This window comes from Ixodes scapularis, unplaced genomic scaffold, assembly GCF_016920785.2.
Source record: "Ixodes scapularis isolate PalLabHiFi unplaced genomic scaffold, ASM1692078v2 PGA_scaffold1__304_contigs__length_218370807, whole genome shotgun sequence".
Classification (NCBI taxonomy): domain Eukaryota; kingdom Metazoa; phylum Arthropoda; class Arachnida; order Ixodida; family Ixodidae; genus Ixodes; species Ixodes scapularis.
Window position 1 is genome coordinate 165448397 of NW_024609846.1, and position 17859 is coordinate 165466255.

General features: G+C 47.3%; 1 protein-coding gene across 1 annotated transcript in view; it reads right to left on the reverse strand.

Moving 5' to 3' along the window:
- Positions 1 to 8641, reverse strand: part of LOC8026496 (peroxidase) — a 51154-nt gene extending 42513 nt beyond the window's left edge. Inside the window, exon 1 of the mRNA XM_040207028.2 lies at positions 8398 to 8641. Coding sequence (XP_040062962.1) covers positions 8398 to 8402 — 5 coding nt within the window. The 5' untranslated portion in view covers positions 8403 to 8641. The remainder of the gene's footprint in view (positions 1 to 8397) is intronic.
- Positions 8642 to 17859: the final 9218 nt, after the last annotated feature.

Consider the following 17859-nt stretch of genomic DNA (forward strand, 5'->3'; position numbering starts at 1 on the left):
CCTTCCCCTCCTCCTCCTCAAGAGCTGCGCTCTAATCCGGCGTTACAGGGAGTTGTAAACGGCCTTTCATTTTTTTTATTTCAAACTCACAGACATTGATAGAACACCTTAAACGAAATGGCACGACAGTCAGGTTTGGGCTTTCTTTTGACGTTGCAGACTTGTTTTACAGAGTCGCCCACAAAGAAATGTTCGCGGTCGCCAGTGCATGCATCGAGACACGGAACTGTGCCCTTTCAAACTCAGTGTGGTATTTCCGTGGAGTCATTCCTGGAGCTTCTGAAGCTCCAAGAATACCTCCACCTTAGAACGTTCAACAACAACGCATTTATCCAAAATAAAGGAATATGCATAGGCTCATGCGCAGCACCAGTTGTGTGTAACATCTTATTAGCCCAATGTGACAAGAACATAGCCCAGAGGCTTCCAGCAAGCCAGGTATCACGTGTGTTCAGATATGTTGATGACTATCTTGTCCTGCTGCATGAACGACGTGAACAGAAGGACTCAACCGTAAACAAAATTTGCACCACGTTCCTTCCTCAATCTCAGGGACTAAAGTTTACCCACGAACTACCGGATGACAGCAAGCTTCAATTCCTAGATCTTCAGCTGTCCTTTGAAGACAACTATACATGTCGGACCAACAAACCACGGTCCAAAAAATCACTTCTTTCATTTGATTGGACGCAATTTAGAATAATCTAGAGATGAATTGTAAAGAGCTGCTTAATAGCAGCATCGCGAAAATTATGCGAGCACACAGCCAAGCAGAGTTTTGAGGTACAAATTCAAAAACTACATGAATCTGGATATACCAATTCTTTAATGTTCAATGTATCAGAGAGCCTGACCACTCAGAATGAAAGAAGAAGAAGAGATAAGACACGCCGACCGGCAGTGATATCCTATCAGCACAAAGTATCACGCAACTTGAAACGAATTGCGCCTAAATATGACATAGAGGTTCTAACATCAGCTCCTGAAATACTTAAAATAATGTGTCCGAAAATCAACTCCCAGAACGAACGACAAGAAAAATGCACAGTCCAGCACGCACATAGATATGTCGACTGCAACGTCAACATCGTATAGACGCTTTGCAGCAGCTGTGCGTGGGCGCCGCTATAACCGACCTTCAGTTTTTGTTTCTTCTTATGGACTTTACTTCACTTCATCATAACTACAGCAGGGCAGGTGATTGCTATTTTAGGTTATACTGCGTCCTTCTCCACAGCATTGGCCTCCGTGGAGGCTTGTCAACGCTCGCTTCAGTGGCTTGGCATATGGGAAAGACAAGAGAAGGTCAGCAATGGCGGCTGTAATTTTGCCCGTGTGTAAAGCGTCTATACGAAATTCCGTGCCCATATCGCAGAGTGTACGTTGGTCAATCTGGGCGCTGCGTAAATGTACGACTACGAGAGCATGACCTTTCCCTACATTCGCCACCCTCAGTGCACCTTGCCAAATATGTCAGAGACAGTAAATGCACTCCTATTTTTAATCAAGCAAAAGTCCTCAAACGCTTTCGGAGCAAGAGAGCCAGAGAAATTTTTGAGGCAAAAGCTATAATAGAAATAGGAGCCACATGCATTTGCACACCATCAATTTCACTGTCCGAGAGAGAGATAAGGTACCTCAACCTTTTTTTCTAATAATGCCTAACTGTGGATTATGAGAGGAGGACTCGACCTTACTGTGGACATTATATACTTGTCACAATTCTTTACAAGACTCTCGAGTTATTTGATGATTTATGAAGTTTTAATTTCAACAAAGACACTCGGTCTCACCAGCTTCTGCTTTCTCATTCCCTAATTTATTCTCCATCTCTTCCACGCGAAAACAAAAACCATTGTGACCCGCCATGCTTGCCTTTTCCAATGGTGTAATCGTTGATATCTTTCTAAGTAGATGTTTCAAACTTCCGAGCCTTTAGCCTGTTTGTGGCAGTCCTTTTTCACGCACAGTTCAAGCCACTTATTATTTCCTTGAGGAATAAGCCCAAGCTATCAATTGAGCCACCACTCATTCATTCATTCATTCATCTTTATTCACGTCCTTATTTCTTCTTTTATTAATTTATGTTTACAATACTTAACCGCCCTTGTAGGGCAATATTGTAGGAGCACACATTACAAAAAAAATGAAAGACGTTTACAACTTCCTGTAACGCCCAATAGAGCGCAGCTCTTAAGAAAGAGGAGGGCAGGGTTCTGAGGGGAACGTATGCCCCATCCTCCTCATCCGTACCCTCTTCTCATCCCTCCTCCTTTCCTCTTCCTCCCTCCTCTCCTCCTCCTCATCCCTCCTCCTCCCCTCTTCCCGTCCTTTCCTTCTCTCCTCCTCCTCCTCAAACTCTATCCCCCTCCTCCCTCCTCCCCTCCCCTTCCTCCTCGTCCCCCTCCTCCCCGCGCGTTGCATCATGGGACGTTTTTCATAACGCAACGCGTAACGTGAGGTCACGTGACCCTCATGACGTCACGTGACCCTCGTGACCCTCGTGACGTCTCGAGTCCCGCGCGTTGCGTTATGGGACATTTTCCATAATGCACCGCGCGGTTACGGTGACGGCGACGGCGACGGCGACGCCGCTCAAGCCGGAAACGGGCGCCTAAGAGCTGCGCTCTAAAAGGTAATATACAATACGTGGAACTTAATCAAACATTAGGTGAAGCATTGGAATTCACAAAAAAACAAAATAAATATAATGGAGGTCAGAATGGCAACAGAGTATTTTGTAAAAACAGTAAAAATAAGATTGAAGTCGACAATCATAATAGTAAGCGCAGGAATTATTTCAAAAATAAATTTGGTGGCGTTGGAGGAAAAGAGGTGGAAGTAATAAAGAGAGACAGTTTAGGTAGGAAAGTTGTTCTAATCGGTGCAAAAAAGCATACTTAAATGTGTTCATTTTATGTTTGTGTTCACGGACTTCCAGATGGCAGACTGTACGAGGAAACACGCACGTTGAATATTTTATGCATAGTTTGTTGACTGCAATAAAACTTTTAGATTAATTAAAAACAATGAGACTAAGGTACGAGTTTTCGCCTTTCTGCCAGCAAGAGGAGTACCAATTCATTACAAATTCAGAAACGCGTTTAGAAACGCGGCCTCCGCGTTTCTGAACGCGTTAGAGCGCATATATATACTGGAATTTGTTGTGCAGGGTGAATAATATGATTTACTGCATTTTTAAATGCGATAGCAATTTTAGACCGCAGCTCTCAGGCGCCCGTTTCCGGCTTGAGTGGCGTCGCCCTCGGCGACGCCGTAACCGCGCGGTGCATTATGGGAAATGTCTCATAATGCACCGCGCGGGACCCTCGTCACGTCACTCGTGACGTCACGGGTGATGTCACCACTGTCCCGCGTGGTGAATTACGGGACATTTCCCATGATGCAACGCGCGGGGAGGAACAGGAAGACGAGGTGGAGGGGAGAGGAGGGAAGAGGAGGAGGAGGAGGGGGAAGAGCAAAAAGGAAAGAGGAGCGAGGAGGAGGAGGAGGGGAGAAGCTTGCGGGATGAGGGGAGGAGGAGGGAGGAAGAGGGAGGAGGGGTATACCCTCCCCTCAGTGCCCTTCCCTCCTCCTCCTCAAGAGCTGCGCTCTAATTCGGCGTTACAGGATGTTGTAAACGTCTTTCTTTTTTTTCGGTAGCCTGGGAAAATTCGGCTCTGTAGCACAAAACAAGTGCACATGCGCGCAAGAACGGCAAGTGGAGAAATGGAGAGGACAACAAAAACAGTAGAAGTTCCCCAAAAAGAATCGATCCAAGGACGCCGAGGCTATGAACCCAACGCACAGTCACTGCGCTTACGGGTTTTTCTTCTTTCTTTTTTTTTGTTGTTGCCAGACGCTTTTTATTTACAAAAGATGCACTTTGAAATACACTTTCGAAAACGGGTAAGTTGGATTACGCTAGACGCAAACTAACTAAAAGGATCTTAATATTACCAGTCCGTCTAGGACCGGCATTTCCTCAGGACCATCTCCCAAAACCTTTAACAGTACTTCTCTAATTTGACTACTCCTCTGAGAACAATAATGGCACGCAGGACGGGCACCTAAATCAGTATTCTGCACTGTCATCCGGCTCGTCCACATACTGCGTAAGCCAGGGATGGGCAAAATACATGCAAATATGTATCGAAATACAAATACAAAATACTTCGTCAAAAATGTATTTAATTACAAATCTAATTACGTTTCCAAAAAAAGCATTTAAGTACAAGATACAAATACAACCAAATGTATTTGGTCTCCTCCAAATACTTTTCCAAATACATTCCTCAAAATTTGCGTCAGCGACTTCAGGACACCTGCAACGGGTTTCTGTGTATCTCATTTTAATTTTGCATTCCACACTCGGGAGTTAGTGTGCGAGGCTCTAGCAACGTAATAGAAATATAATCACAAAAAAAAATGTAATCAGCATGAACGTAATAGGTGAAAAAAGTACAGAGCTTCAAGCAGCTTTTTTTTGTCGATTACATTTTGGTATAGACCAACAAAGAGCCGAGACGACGAAGACGCGCAGCACTAGCTAGAGAATTTTTTATTGTTGCAACTCGCACCAGTCACGAAAATCTGGACGACCCGCGCATTTAAAAAGTTCCAGGCAAAAATATGGATGGAAATCAGGCTGGAAAGCATCACAAGTTGTCATAGGCACTTATTCAGCCAGTCTGCCTGTAAACGTCGATTTCGTCACTATTCTTGCCCTGAACTAGCACCGTAATCACTAAGTCACTAAACGCTTGTGCTTGATTGAGAGACACTGCATTCGGTGCAGAATGTAGTTTTCTTCCTGCTCTGGACAGTGACAATAAAGTTGAGGGATGTATTTTCGCCCACAAAATTCTGTTTAATTACAATTGTATTTCAAATACCTAAGTTTTAGTATTTAAATACACGCGTCAAATACATTACCCAATTTGTAATTAAATACAAATGCAAAATACACAAAGTATCTGAAATACGTATTTCAAATACATGTATTTTAAATACTGCCCATCCCTGGGCGTAAGCCAATGACCATAAGTAAATTATACGGTTGGGGCAACACGCAGGAAACGTATCTCGTGTGCGTTTAAAGTGATAATGACGGGGTATTTATGCTTGCTGAGGTTTTTATTTGAAGATGACCTATATGACCCCAACTACCCAGAACACAATTTGCAGCTCAAAATTCGTTTTCTTTCCGTCCCAAAAACAGCCGGTCGAGAATTGGTCAGTTTCAGTCGCGCGCACCCCTATTTTCATTGTCACGTGGCGTTCGAATTGTATATACCAAGTATATTCAAATTGCTGGGTCATCTAAGGCATACATTCAATATTAAAAATAAAAAAGAATATGAACCCCGGTTTTGTTGCCTCCATAAAGCAGCAAATGCGTTAATAAAAAGTGTTGCACAGCTCACAGGAAGTACATGTACACGTCATTCTCAATGTGGCGACGTACCGCGGGCTGGACGATGCGATGGCCGCGCACAACGGACTGACGATGCGACGGACGTGGGGCTATGTAGCCCTCTTCAGTATCAAATAGGACTATGTAGCCCTCTTCAGTATCATATAGGAAGACCCCATGTCAAATTTTACGATCTAATTCCGTCTATATATTTAATAAACTGGCCAGCAAACCTTCAAGTGAGCCAAGTCGCCGAAATCTGCCAACTCTAGCGTGCGACGTGAGGCGCAATCGTCAGCGCAGTCAATGCGACGGAGTTGGAGAGGCCAACGTTGAACCACTACGCCAAAGGCATGACTACGTCATTCTCACGTTTTGCTTGTTTTTACTTCTCAGGGCGAAATTGAACGATGACGTCATGAGTTTCTCCTCCAGGTGTTGGATGAATGGCGTCCACGTGATCACCGTAACGCGGATGCGCTAGTTTGCGCTGCCCTGCGCGCTTATCGGTCTGTTTCTCCGCTCCCCTTCTCCTCTTTCGCCTTCTCCCGTTCCCCCTCTCCCCCGGGCCATCACCGTCCACGCCATGCGAAGCGACCTGTCCGCGTCGCGTGTCCTGTCCCTCGCCCCCCCCCCCCCCCCCCCCCCCCCCCGAACGTCACAAGACCACGTGGTTCGACGTGACGTGGCCATGACTCTGACGACACGAGACCGATGTTTCCTGACGCAACCGAAGTTTCGGTTTCGGTATCAGCTGATGTTTAAATTAGGATACACAACTATTATTCCACATTTCGCGAATCCGAAGACGTAGAGCTGTTTAGTATTGCTTTGTGAAATGGAATCACATGTAAGCCTAAATTTTTCGGAATTGAGCGGAGTTGCCCTTTAAAGGGATACTACAACGAAATTTCGGCGCTCATTTTTTGGCCTATATGTGTTCAAAAGAGCAGTATCACATGGAACATACCAATATCTTGTTAAAAAAGTCTCGAAAAGGAATTTTAAAACGAATTAAACGATTAGCAAAGAGCACCTGGGGGATGTCGCTAACGCCTCTTTTGCAATGCTCGTCTAGGAACCTTGACAGCTAGTGACGGACGTTGTCTCGTCTCTGGCCACGACCAGAGAAGGGGGGAAGGAGGAACTCCCCTCTTCCCGAGAATCCCTTTTGTGTGTCGCAGACGTCGCTATTGTCCCCGTAGAAGATTATAGAAGATTAACCCGTCACTCAAAATTCGTACAAAAGCAGCCGCTTCGGTGGCTGGAACGACTAGGCCATCCCCTCGACGTCAGCCTCGCCGTAGCTTTGCTCGTCTTGAGACGACCTACGTCACGATTGCGTTGGATGTCACGTGCTCTAAGCTGGACCTTCTCCGAGCGTTTGCCAGAGTGGGCCATTTATAATGAAAAATACAGCCACCATGATCAAAATACAAACGTGCGATTGTCATTTACGGATATTGTGGATCATATTCAACCTATTTTTGAACACGACGGGAATATTTCAAATTTCGTTGAAGTATCCCTTTAAGGGTACCGGACAATCGATCTTCGCGCGCAGAGCATCGAGCGGAAGGGATAGAAGTGCGACAGAATCACAAAACAGACGGTGCGGGTAACTTAGTCGTCGTCGTCTGCTTCACACGCCAAAAAAAATCGGAAAACAAATAAAACAAAACGTGATCGGGTGTAGCCACGTGACTTCCGGCATCTCTCTCCTCCTCTACATTTCCCCCTCCTCGGTACACATCGCCCACGTACTAGCCCACGTATGAGACTTACACCTCCTGCTCCGGTGCAGAAAAGTGTACTTCCGGTCATATCTCCATACAGATACCGGAAGTACACTGCCCTACACTTTTCTGCACCGGTGCAGGGGTGCCGGTGAATCAAAAGAAGCTATTGTAGACTGGATTAACATTTCCTTTGCGCGACGAAGTACATCCTATTCTGGCAATGCCCTATAAACAGCTCGTTAAAAAGGGGTTGGGAAACATGTTTCTATTCAATCTTTCGTAAGACGCTTTCGGGAAACAGCATTCAGGCATTCTAAATAGAACCGCGCGGTTAAGAAACTGCAACGACAACTTTTTTCAAATAAGCACTCAGTGGTCCCTTAGCACCGTCGCTAGGTGCCACAAAACTGGGCAAAATCAAAGGTATACTGTCGTTAAGTTCGCACAATTTCTGCGTTGAACAAAAATATGAAACGCCCACTCGACTTTTGAATCGACTCAAGAAGGTGGCCTCGCAAGAAGAGATCTTTTTGACGAGGACACCGCTATTTTGAAGACCGGAACATACGACACGTGGGAAAACATTGTTTTGCTTCGCCACGACGCAGGTAGATATTCACGCTTAAACGCAATTTCCAATAATTCCGTATGTTTTTACTTGTTCCTGGTTTGTAACGTCTTGCTTCTCTTCTTCTTATCCCGCATATGTGAATTACGTGGCTGGGGACGAGGCTAGTCTAGGAACATCCCTAGATGCTATGCTCCATCGTACCCGTGCTTTCAGCACTAGTCAGTACCTTCTTCATTGCAAGACCGTGGTGCTGAATTTCTACGTCACTGGCGAGCGGCCAGCGCGCGCCGCTGGTTGGATCAAATTGCCGCGTCAGCATTCTGCTGGGAATTGTGTTATATCAGTGGGAATACGAGTTCCAGCCCAACGTTGACGCAGCAGTTCTGCCTAATCCTTGCTCCACGCTGGCAGGTCTGAATTTACGTGAAGCATACGGCGCTACGGCCTTACGGCGTTGCGGGGGAAAAAAAAGGAGACGTACTGGTTTTAGAATGCGCTTTCTTTTACTAAATCAGAGGGCGGACAAAGCACGTTGTAGCGCGTCTTCGACGTCATTGCACACAATTTTTTTAGATGAAGTATTGGGGATGGTACGGGGAAAAACAGCGTAGTCTAAACTCCCTTTTCCCTCGAGAGAGGGGCGTGAAGCGAGCAGAAGACGGAGCCTTTACCTCATGGTGGAGCGCGGGGCAGCAGGCTCGCGCGCTGGTGACCGTCGCTTGCGGGTGCCGTGAGTCCACGTCGCCGTAACGGAATCGCGCACTGCGAAAGCGTCGACGAGGCTACGCGTGTCGTGGGCCGTTCAAAACAAGGGCCCCGTGGACGACACCCGACCTGGCTGAGATTGCTGCCGCGCGCCCCGGACCCGCACGGGCCAGCGCTGAAGTCGGCAGAAACCGCACTTTCGCTGATATTGCCGGTTGAGCCGGTTACGCGCGCGCGCGCGGATGGCGCCCACGCAGAAAAGTTTCCGACCAAGACAATCAGGCCAAAAGGAAATGGCTGAAATTACGAAGGCTTCGTTTGACCCCGGTGCTACTGCGACGCCCCGGGCCTGATACAGCTCGCCCGTGGACGCTGACACGTGCCGTTCTGACGCTTCCAGGTTTGGAGAAAGTACTAAATTGCTTTCTTGGCCTGTTAGGAGATTACGAGACTCAAAAAAATTTCCTTTAGTTTTTTTTTCCTCCAGCTACTTTTTCTCAAGATTTATTTTAGCATACTCGCTGGTACTACCTATGGCCCAAAGCTCTCTCCCTTTATATTTATTTTTCTATTTATCTACCTATTTCGGTCAGAAAGAGCCAAGAGCCCGCTGACCTTTCGTGAAACGCCTGGGTCGTCTTCTTCAGAATCATGATTTATGATCTCCAAACTTATTTTCCGCAGACAAAGGTATCCGAGAGTGCCGGGGCGACACGTGAGCCAGTATTGATTTGTGGTGCCAATTTTCTCTTAAAAAGATGTAGTTCTAATCAATAATAATTTGTAATAGTTGTTTCGTAAATAAATTATTACGAACAAGACCCTATATCAATTTTAAAGGCATAAATTCACTGAACATGCATGTCTCTACAAAGAAAGGTTGTTGTTGTTCAAAACTTATTTAGGTATAGGAGGGTACGACGCGGCCGGTTGCATGCCTTGCCGCGAAGGGGAAAGGGAGAGGGATATGGGGGAGGGGAGGAGGATGAAGAATCATATGAGGCCGGCTACACCAGCCGTTCTGATGTAAGCCAACAGCGAGTCGAAGACAAGCTTCCTTGCTTCATTGGGGCCTGTTGGTGTCGTCTAAGCCTCGAGCGTTTGGGATCGACTCGCTGGGCTCAGCTTGGCTAGGGCAGCCTCCCTCTCCTGTCGTCTTGCTGAGCACTGTCGCAGCAGGTGATGCAGGGTGGCGAGAGGCGCTGAAGGATGGTCGTTAGAGGCTGCATCGGGGGTGAGGCTTACGGTCCGGTCGGCCTCGGTCTGAAGAAAGTGGGGCTGATACAGCAACGGTCAGAACCGGCATGTTCCGGGGAACGTAGTTCAATGCGGGCGAGGCGGTGTGGTGTCCAAGCGCAACCGGTCGCGATACGACGAAGTCGGACCTCAGCCGCCCGCTGATATCCCCGTGGAATTGGGACCGCGCACTCAGGTAACCGGGTGGACAGGCGCCGCCTGGCCTTGGTGCGGGGGTGCGGTAGTGGTGAGGTGTCAGTATTTGTGTCTGATCCGGATGTTGTATCATCCAAAAGGCGTAGCAGCGGCTGACCGGCCTAGGGGTAAGACAAGGACGCCCTTGCCAGCCGGTGTGCTGCTTCGTTGCTCTGGATACCCGCGTGGCCCGGAACCCAGAGAACCTTAATCTTTACAGTAGGCCTTAGAATCAACTCCAGCCCCGCCACGGCCGCGCGGATGTAGGAAACTGTTGGAGATCAAGGGGATGCCGATGAATGGCATGCGCTGACAGCTTCCGTGGAGTCGGGGTGCAAGAAAATTTCTGTGGGCGTGAGCCCTCCAGTGGTGGTGTCACGGAGCGCCAGTTCCACTCACAGGAGAAGCGCCCGGAGCTCAGCCTCAAGGGAGTCAAGCCCTGGCGGGAGCCGAATACTGGAGGTTGAACATAAGGCCAGGCAGGCAGGCAGCGGCCGCAGTGGAGCCGGACTCTGGGTCCGTAGCCGCATCAGAGTATAGTATCGACGCACTTGAGGTCCGTCGGCGTTAGCTGCGTGTTCGCGGCTTGGAATCTACGTCGACCGGGATGGCCGGCTCCTGCGCGGGATGGTGTTGGCTTGCAGAAGGCCAGGTGCGACAGGCTCCACGGTGGCGGGGGTGTGGTGGGTGGGGAACCCCTTAAACGGGCCACAGGTCGAGCAGCCTGAGAATGGAGCGGCCCGGTCTGGACCTTGAGAGGCGAAGGTGCTGCCCAAGGCGCGCCTCGGGTAGCAGGTCGCCAATAGTGTGGAGGCCTGCATGAGCTTGTAGCGTGTCAATCGGCGTAAAGTTCGGAAGGCCCTGACTATGTGCATGACACGCTGATTTAGAATCTCAAGGGCTTCAAGTTGGTGAGACCCACGTGTTGGGCACCGTAGATTATTTTGGCCTGGATCAGACTTCGAACCAGCATGCGTAGTGCCTGGGTGTCGGCGCCCCAGTCCTTGGCTGTAGTGCGACGGATGAGGTGGAGCATATGGTTGACGGAGGCTTTGATCTTTCTCAGCCATGTCTTAGGTGGTTCGTGCGTGGGGAAGTCCACACCGAGGACACGCAGCACGTTGGTGGCGTCAAGGACGGTGCCCCCAAACTTTAGTTTAATACACGAAACCGCCTTACGGCATGCGGTGGTGTTGCCATAGATGGCGTATTGCGTCTTTTCTGGTGAAGGGGTAAGGCCTCTCCCAGCAAGCAACCCATGGACAACGTCCAGGGCTTCCTGGGCCGCATCGCTTTGAGGACCGATTGGGCCGCCCGTCGTCCATATTGTGATGTTGTCCGCGTAAATTGTGCGGCGGACGCCGGGAATCTCGTCGAGGCGGTAACTCAAGTCTGCCATCACTAGGTTATAAAGTAGTGGTGAAAGCACTGCGCCTTGTGGGACCCCCAGCCCGAGAGGAGCTGGTGGTGTTTGGGCCCTGTCCATTGAAGTACTAAAGGTGCGCCCGTCCAGGAACGCTCGAATGTACTGCAGGGGCTTGCCAGTAAGACCTGCGCGGACGCAGCGGCTACGACGCTTGGATGCGGTACAGTATCAAACGCCTTTTTCACGCCCACGGCGACCGCTATTTTGACGTCGTATCGTGGGCGCTTACCCGTGAGGTCCTCAGCGAGGAGAGTGAGCGAGTCTCTCGTGCTGAGTCCCCGACGGAAGCCGGTCTGGCAGTAGTGGAGGACGTTGTTGTCTTCAACGTGCCTTTCCAGTCCCATCAGCGCCATCCTTTCCATGAGCTTCCCGGCATGCGAAATCAAAGAAATGGGCCGCATGTCCAAAAGCCGACTCGGGTTCGGCCGGGCTTGGGGATAGGTATGACCGGGGCGTGGCGCCAGGTGGCGGGAAGTTGGCCCATGAGAGGCAAAATACCGGGCGTTTTAGACAAAAGAAAAAGTTTTTTTTTTTTTTTTTTTTCAGCGGATAAATAAATCGACCATCGCCGTACGCTCATTTTCCACCCGAATATAGTGCATGGAATCAGATGCCAAATTTTTAGAACTGATAGTTATCTCATAAATAAGTTGTAAGCGATTTTTTTTTTTTTTTTTTTTTTAATTTTCAATGAGGAAATGGCGATCAAGGGAACCTGAATATATGGGGATCAGTAGCAAACGCGACCGAGAACCCGCTTAATTCTCTAACTGAAAATGCACAAAAATAGCTGAAATATTTTAAATTAGATCAGGCTAGACGTAAAACTGGCATCCGGTCCCAACCGCTAGAACCACATCCGGGTGGAGACTGAGCGTTCGGCGATGCAAGTTTATTTTTGTGCTATATGTATTTGTGGCCCTCGAACAATGAAGATACATTTTACTCCTAGATTTATTTTTGACATTACAAACGATTGTCGATGTGATACAGCTCGATATTTTATTTATTAAGGTGGCGCCACTACAAGTGATTGCTACTTAGAAGGGCAATATCAATGTATTTGAATGAGCTTGCCTCCGATAAGTTAAGTAGGGCTATGTGTTTTCTTGCAAATACTGATAAACCCTAAAAATTCACCCCGAGTCGGAGCTGTCCTCGAATATAAGAAAACCAAGCTTATCAGAAATAATTATTTGACCCCAGCTCATTTTGAGTTCACCTAAAACGCACTGAACTGTTCTTGAGGCTGCTATTTTTGTCAGGAACCACTTTTTTTATCGGCGCCCAGGCGATTTCCAAGTATCACGTGCATGTTATCTCGAAGTTTAGGAATCCAACTCCTGTGACATAAGCTCCGATATACGGCAATTTTTTGTCTGGCAGAAGAAAAAAAAAAAAAAACAAATTGAAACCGAAAAACGCCGACTCCGTGAGAAAAAAAAATACGTCCCAGATAAACACCACCAAATTCGTGTTATATATTGTTATTCCATACTAACTCGTTATACCATTATTATTTTCTTTTCAATTTCAAGTTATGGAGCTGCCGGCGCCGTTTTTAAGTCTGGCCATTTTTCCACTACCTTCAGTTATTTGCTCTCTCTCTCTCTCTCCCCAAATCCGAAGAAAAATAAACTCCGAAACACGGAAACCTAGTTATAAGCCAACATGGAGTACCTCAGGGATTCATTCATGGCTCTTCGGTATTTCCTAGATATATATATACATATATGGTAATAATATGTCGACCTTGCAAGACTTCCCATAACTACTTACACACGTGAATTACGGAAACATCTATACTGGAGGGCGGAATTGTAAAGTTCACCATGTACATGGCTCAACTAGCAAGTTTGATCAAATGCAGAATGCTGCAGTTTAACCCTAAGAAAACTAAATAGAGCATTTTCACCAATCAAAAACAAAAAAAAATAACTCCCGAATATATATATATATTTTTTTTGACAAAGTGCCTTTACAAAGGTAAGATAACAAATAGTTGTCAGTGCATGGTTTAACGAAGAGTTTAACTCAACGACGCATACATATACACACTTTTTGTATAGGATCGAAAACAGTATCATGTACCTTTAGGATTAATAAACTACTCTCGTATGGTTAAAAAGGTCCCAATATTGCTCGTTATGTTTTTCAGAAAGACCATAAATCGCATTCGGAGGGGGTACCACAACTCTTGTAAACGACATTAAAATGATAGTCCTCTAACAAAAAACAATCCTTGTGTCAGATGTAAGTAGGGTGGCTTTCAGAGAAACATATCAGGCTTAAGCGCAAATGCAATGTTTAAAAATATACCATTTTAAAGGCGGGAAAATCTAATCGATTTAACTCGCTTCAGAAGCTATAAATTCAAAGCTCAGTCTTTGTTAACGCGTAATAAAAGATCCGTTTTCTCACAATTGGAGCTCACCCGACCGGCGCTTACACGACCGGGGCTCGCGACCGGGGCTTACGCGAGCGACGCTTAAAAGCTTCCGCGACCGGAGCTTGAGCCAAGGGCGCTTGAGCCACCAGCGCTTCAGCCACGAGCAGCTTCAAACAAGGGCGTTTTGTGACCTTTATTTACACGACCGTGAGAGTGGTAGGGCCGATAAAACTACCACTTTAAAATAACGATGTCGTATTCTCGCGTAAGTCTTGAAGAGGCCAAGATGAGCGGCGGTGGGATCATCATGGAAGCATCGTAAAATTTCCGGGTGCATTGAGACTGGAGCGACAAGCAACCAACGGTTTTCGTCAGGTGCATTGTTATTCTTGTACAGGACCCGGCTGTAAACTGCGCAGTCGCGGGCTTTCTGTGCAAGACGCCGGTTAATGGAAGGTTTTTTTTGTTTTTTTTTTCGTTAATGTGATATGATGGGCCAGATTCAGGCATCGGAGCGTTGAGCAGAGTCAAACATGTCAAGAGTGAGCATCGCAAGTAGCGGACATGGGTCAATATTAGTAATGTCGCGAATCTTCCAAAGTTTAGAGTTCGAAAGGTTTCGAAAGGTTTCGAAAGTTTTGAGCCTCGCTAAGGTCCAAATTTGAAATTTTTGCAGCTTTAAATATTGTTGCGGTTTTAATTCAAAAAATTTCAAAATGTGAAGAGTTCTGAAAGTTCGAAGATTTTGAAATTTTTTACTGATCTTCCGGAAACTTGGAATATTTCGAATTTATTTAATAATTCAAGTTTGAAAAATTCGAAGATTTTAATTTTCACAAATTAAAATCGTCGATTTCGATTTTGAGATACAAGTTTGAAAAGGTCGAAAGTTTCGATTTAAAGTACGAAGTTTGAATTTTACGAAGATCAAATTCTGCAGTTTAGAACTCAGTTTTCATAACTTAATCTAAAAAAATCGCCAAAACATTTTACTGAAAACGTTGACCATTTTTTATCCCCTTAATATATACTCCTTCCTTATGAGTGTTGTGGTACTGACGGTACTGCATGTATTACTCGTTATTTGTTATAATTTATGAAACAAGCGTTGAACGGGTTGAACAGTTCATCAAAAAGCCATGAGGCAGTCAGTTGAACGTACTTACTGCTTCTTTGCAAACTAGTAGCAAGCCGATCAAACGTCGCCTAAATGCAACGCTGTCGTAAGACAATTAAATGTACAGGACAAGGCATGCATATAAAGGCATCCAGGCTTCCCGAAAATTTCTAGTCCCTCTGGGCGTTTATTTTGGCGGTGTCACCCGTGGGATGGAGAAAACACCGGACACAGGCACAACACCCCGAATCAACTCAATGTTGAGGAGAGTGCAACCAGACTAAATTAAGCAACGCCCCGGCCCCCGAAACTACAGCTAATCAGCTCACGACTGGTTGTCATCGGGCTAACCATATTTACGCTGTATCATTTCTCCTTATATTAATGAAGATATCGGCCGCTCTAAAATGCAGTCGGTTACTAACGAAAATAAAGTAGGCGCGGATCCAGAGTTCGCTGCATCGGCGCGCCTTTCCCCGACCAGCCACTTACTCGAGGAAATCTGGTCTATGAAGGACAGCGCAGCGAAGCACCTCGGTTGAACTTCAAGCGGATCCGGGATCTGTTGGCCCACGGGTTACCTCGGGGAAACCTACGGAAGAGGCTTTCTGCGGAAGTCGGAAGAAAACATATTGAGCAGTCCTGTGCTAATCTACAGTACAGTCACAGCGATAACTGCGACATGTCATGGCGAAATGTTGGGTTCGCGCACCGTTGGATGCATGATCAAAAGCGGTTGGAACAAAAATCATGAGCCATTCCACTCTGAAGGTGGATGACAAGTGAAGCTGTTAAGCACACGACACAGACGTGACACGGAATTTTGAACAAAGGTACGAACAAATGTATTGTCTTGATCGGTGCTCATCGTGACGAAAGGTACGCACACACATGTTGAGGACTGTCGCCGCCCCGAGGAGCCGGAGGAACTTAGACATGTGTGACGGGACCGCCACTCGGCAAAAGGAAAGGAAACTAGGCACGCAAACGCTTAGAACGACGACAAAGAGAGGGCGGTACGAGCCCTCTTTGAGTTTCTGTTGGTGCACACGAAAACTCCACGAAACCCTAGCCATAAACAGCTTCGGCTGTAAAATAGACATCTAACCATTTTGTTACAAACGCTTTTGTTTCTGTTTTGCTGAGCGCGTGAAAGCACGTCTCCAGGCACGAGCTCTTAGTATTGACAGTGCACAACGGCATTTTGTTATCGGCTAGTGTTTTTTTTTTCTGTTTTTTTCTTTTAGAGAGCGCGTGCAGTAAGCATCCGATACTACATACAAAACCCCCAAGTATAAAGCGGGTTGTCAACGCCGTGGCGTAACTCAAGTATTAAAGAGAAAAATAAAATATCCGTGGTGTAGCTCAGTAATTCAACTTCAAACTTTTTTCTAGAGCGGACGTGCGATGGCGAGCTCCATTGGAGCGGTATCAACGGTCTTCTCAGGCCGTGGTGCGACTGTTCCTGTTATGTTGAAAAATACAAGATTATGCTGCCGTCCCTCCAACAGGATACATCGTTACCAACGCAGTTTTTCTGCACTGCAACGTGAAAGGAAGGCCCTACCGTATACAACACTTCCGTGACGAGCTGCACCGACTCCACGTCATGGCAGACTTAGCATCAGCTGGCGCGTATCAAATGAATCATGTTGGGATGTGCAGATTTTATACGTTGGCTGCAAAAGAGAAGTTGGTGATCGAAGAAGAATTAACGATTAGGAAAGGGCTTGTGATCAACCCAGTGAACACTGAGGTTAAACGCAAGCTCCACCGGGTCCCACACGACGTGTCCAACTTCCACGTGCAAAAAGAAGTCAAGAAGTTCGGAAAGCTCGCCGAGATAACAGGGACTATTTTTCGAGAAAAAGGGTTTGAAAACGTTGAGACAAACCCGCGGCTCATTCACTTGACCCTCAAAGAAGGTATGGCAATAGAGGACATCCGGCGAAAGATCCTCCTTGAAGACTGCAAGGCCCTCGTAGTTGCACCTCCAAGAGTCCCCCTTTGCTTAAGATGTCGACGGACAGGACATATCAGACGTGGTTGTCGCGCTCCACGCTGTACAGACTGCCATCGTTTCGGTCGCGAAAGCGACGACTGCCCGAAAACTTACGCATCAATCGTTGGAGCACGCCGGACAGATGATGAACTCTTAATGGATGCAGCGGAAGCAGAGGACGCGGCTGCAGGCTCAGCGCCGGCTACTCAACCGCAAGGAAAAACAAAAATTGGTCGGTGCATAGGTGTACTATGCTGCATAAATTTCCGTAGATCTGCGTGTGGGTGGTACAAGAAGTGAGAGGTGAAGATTATTATCGGCCGCTCGGCCGCTGTCCAGAGCGATGAGCGAAGATTGTGGAACCACGGCTGCCGGAGCGGCGTCTGTCGCCGTTTCAGACAGGAGCGCGTCGCGTTGAGCGAGCAAACGAACAAGCCAGCAGATAAGAAATTGCTGCAGAAACCCCTCTTGTTGGTTGTATATGAATTGCGACAGCGTTCGTCTAGGACAACCTCAAGAACGACGTCTAAGACAACGTCCTTGAGGACGACGTTAAGGATGACCTTAAAGACGAGGGCCTAAAGGACGACATCAAAGACAATCTCTAGGACGACCAGTAGGACGACTTCCGAGGACCTCAAGGACAACGTCGAGGACGACGTCCTAGATGGCGGCGTCAAAGACGACGTCTAGGACGACGTCGAGGTCGTCAGGTCCTTCAAAAGGGTGGGAATGTGAAGGAATGTGAAAATGTGAGCTGAAATGGTCTAACTGCGCATACCTACTGCGCATTAGGAGGCCAGGGAGTCCAAGAAATCCGGGGGAAAAAAAGGGGGGGGGGGTAGCTAAAGAATACTATAGCATAAAAGGACGCCGCGCGTGCGCACAGCACGGTTCTCGGTCGCAGGCACGGCGCGCCTGCGGTTGTTGGTTGTCTATAAATTTCGATAGCATTCGTCTAAGACAACCTCAAAGATGACGTCTAAGACGACGTCGAGGACGACATCAAAGACGACGTCTAGGAAGATCCTCAGGGCGATCTCTAGGACGACCTCTAGGACGA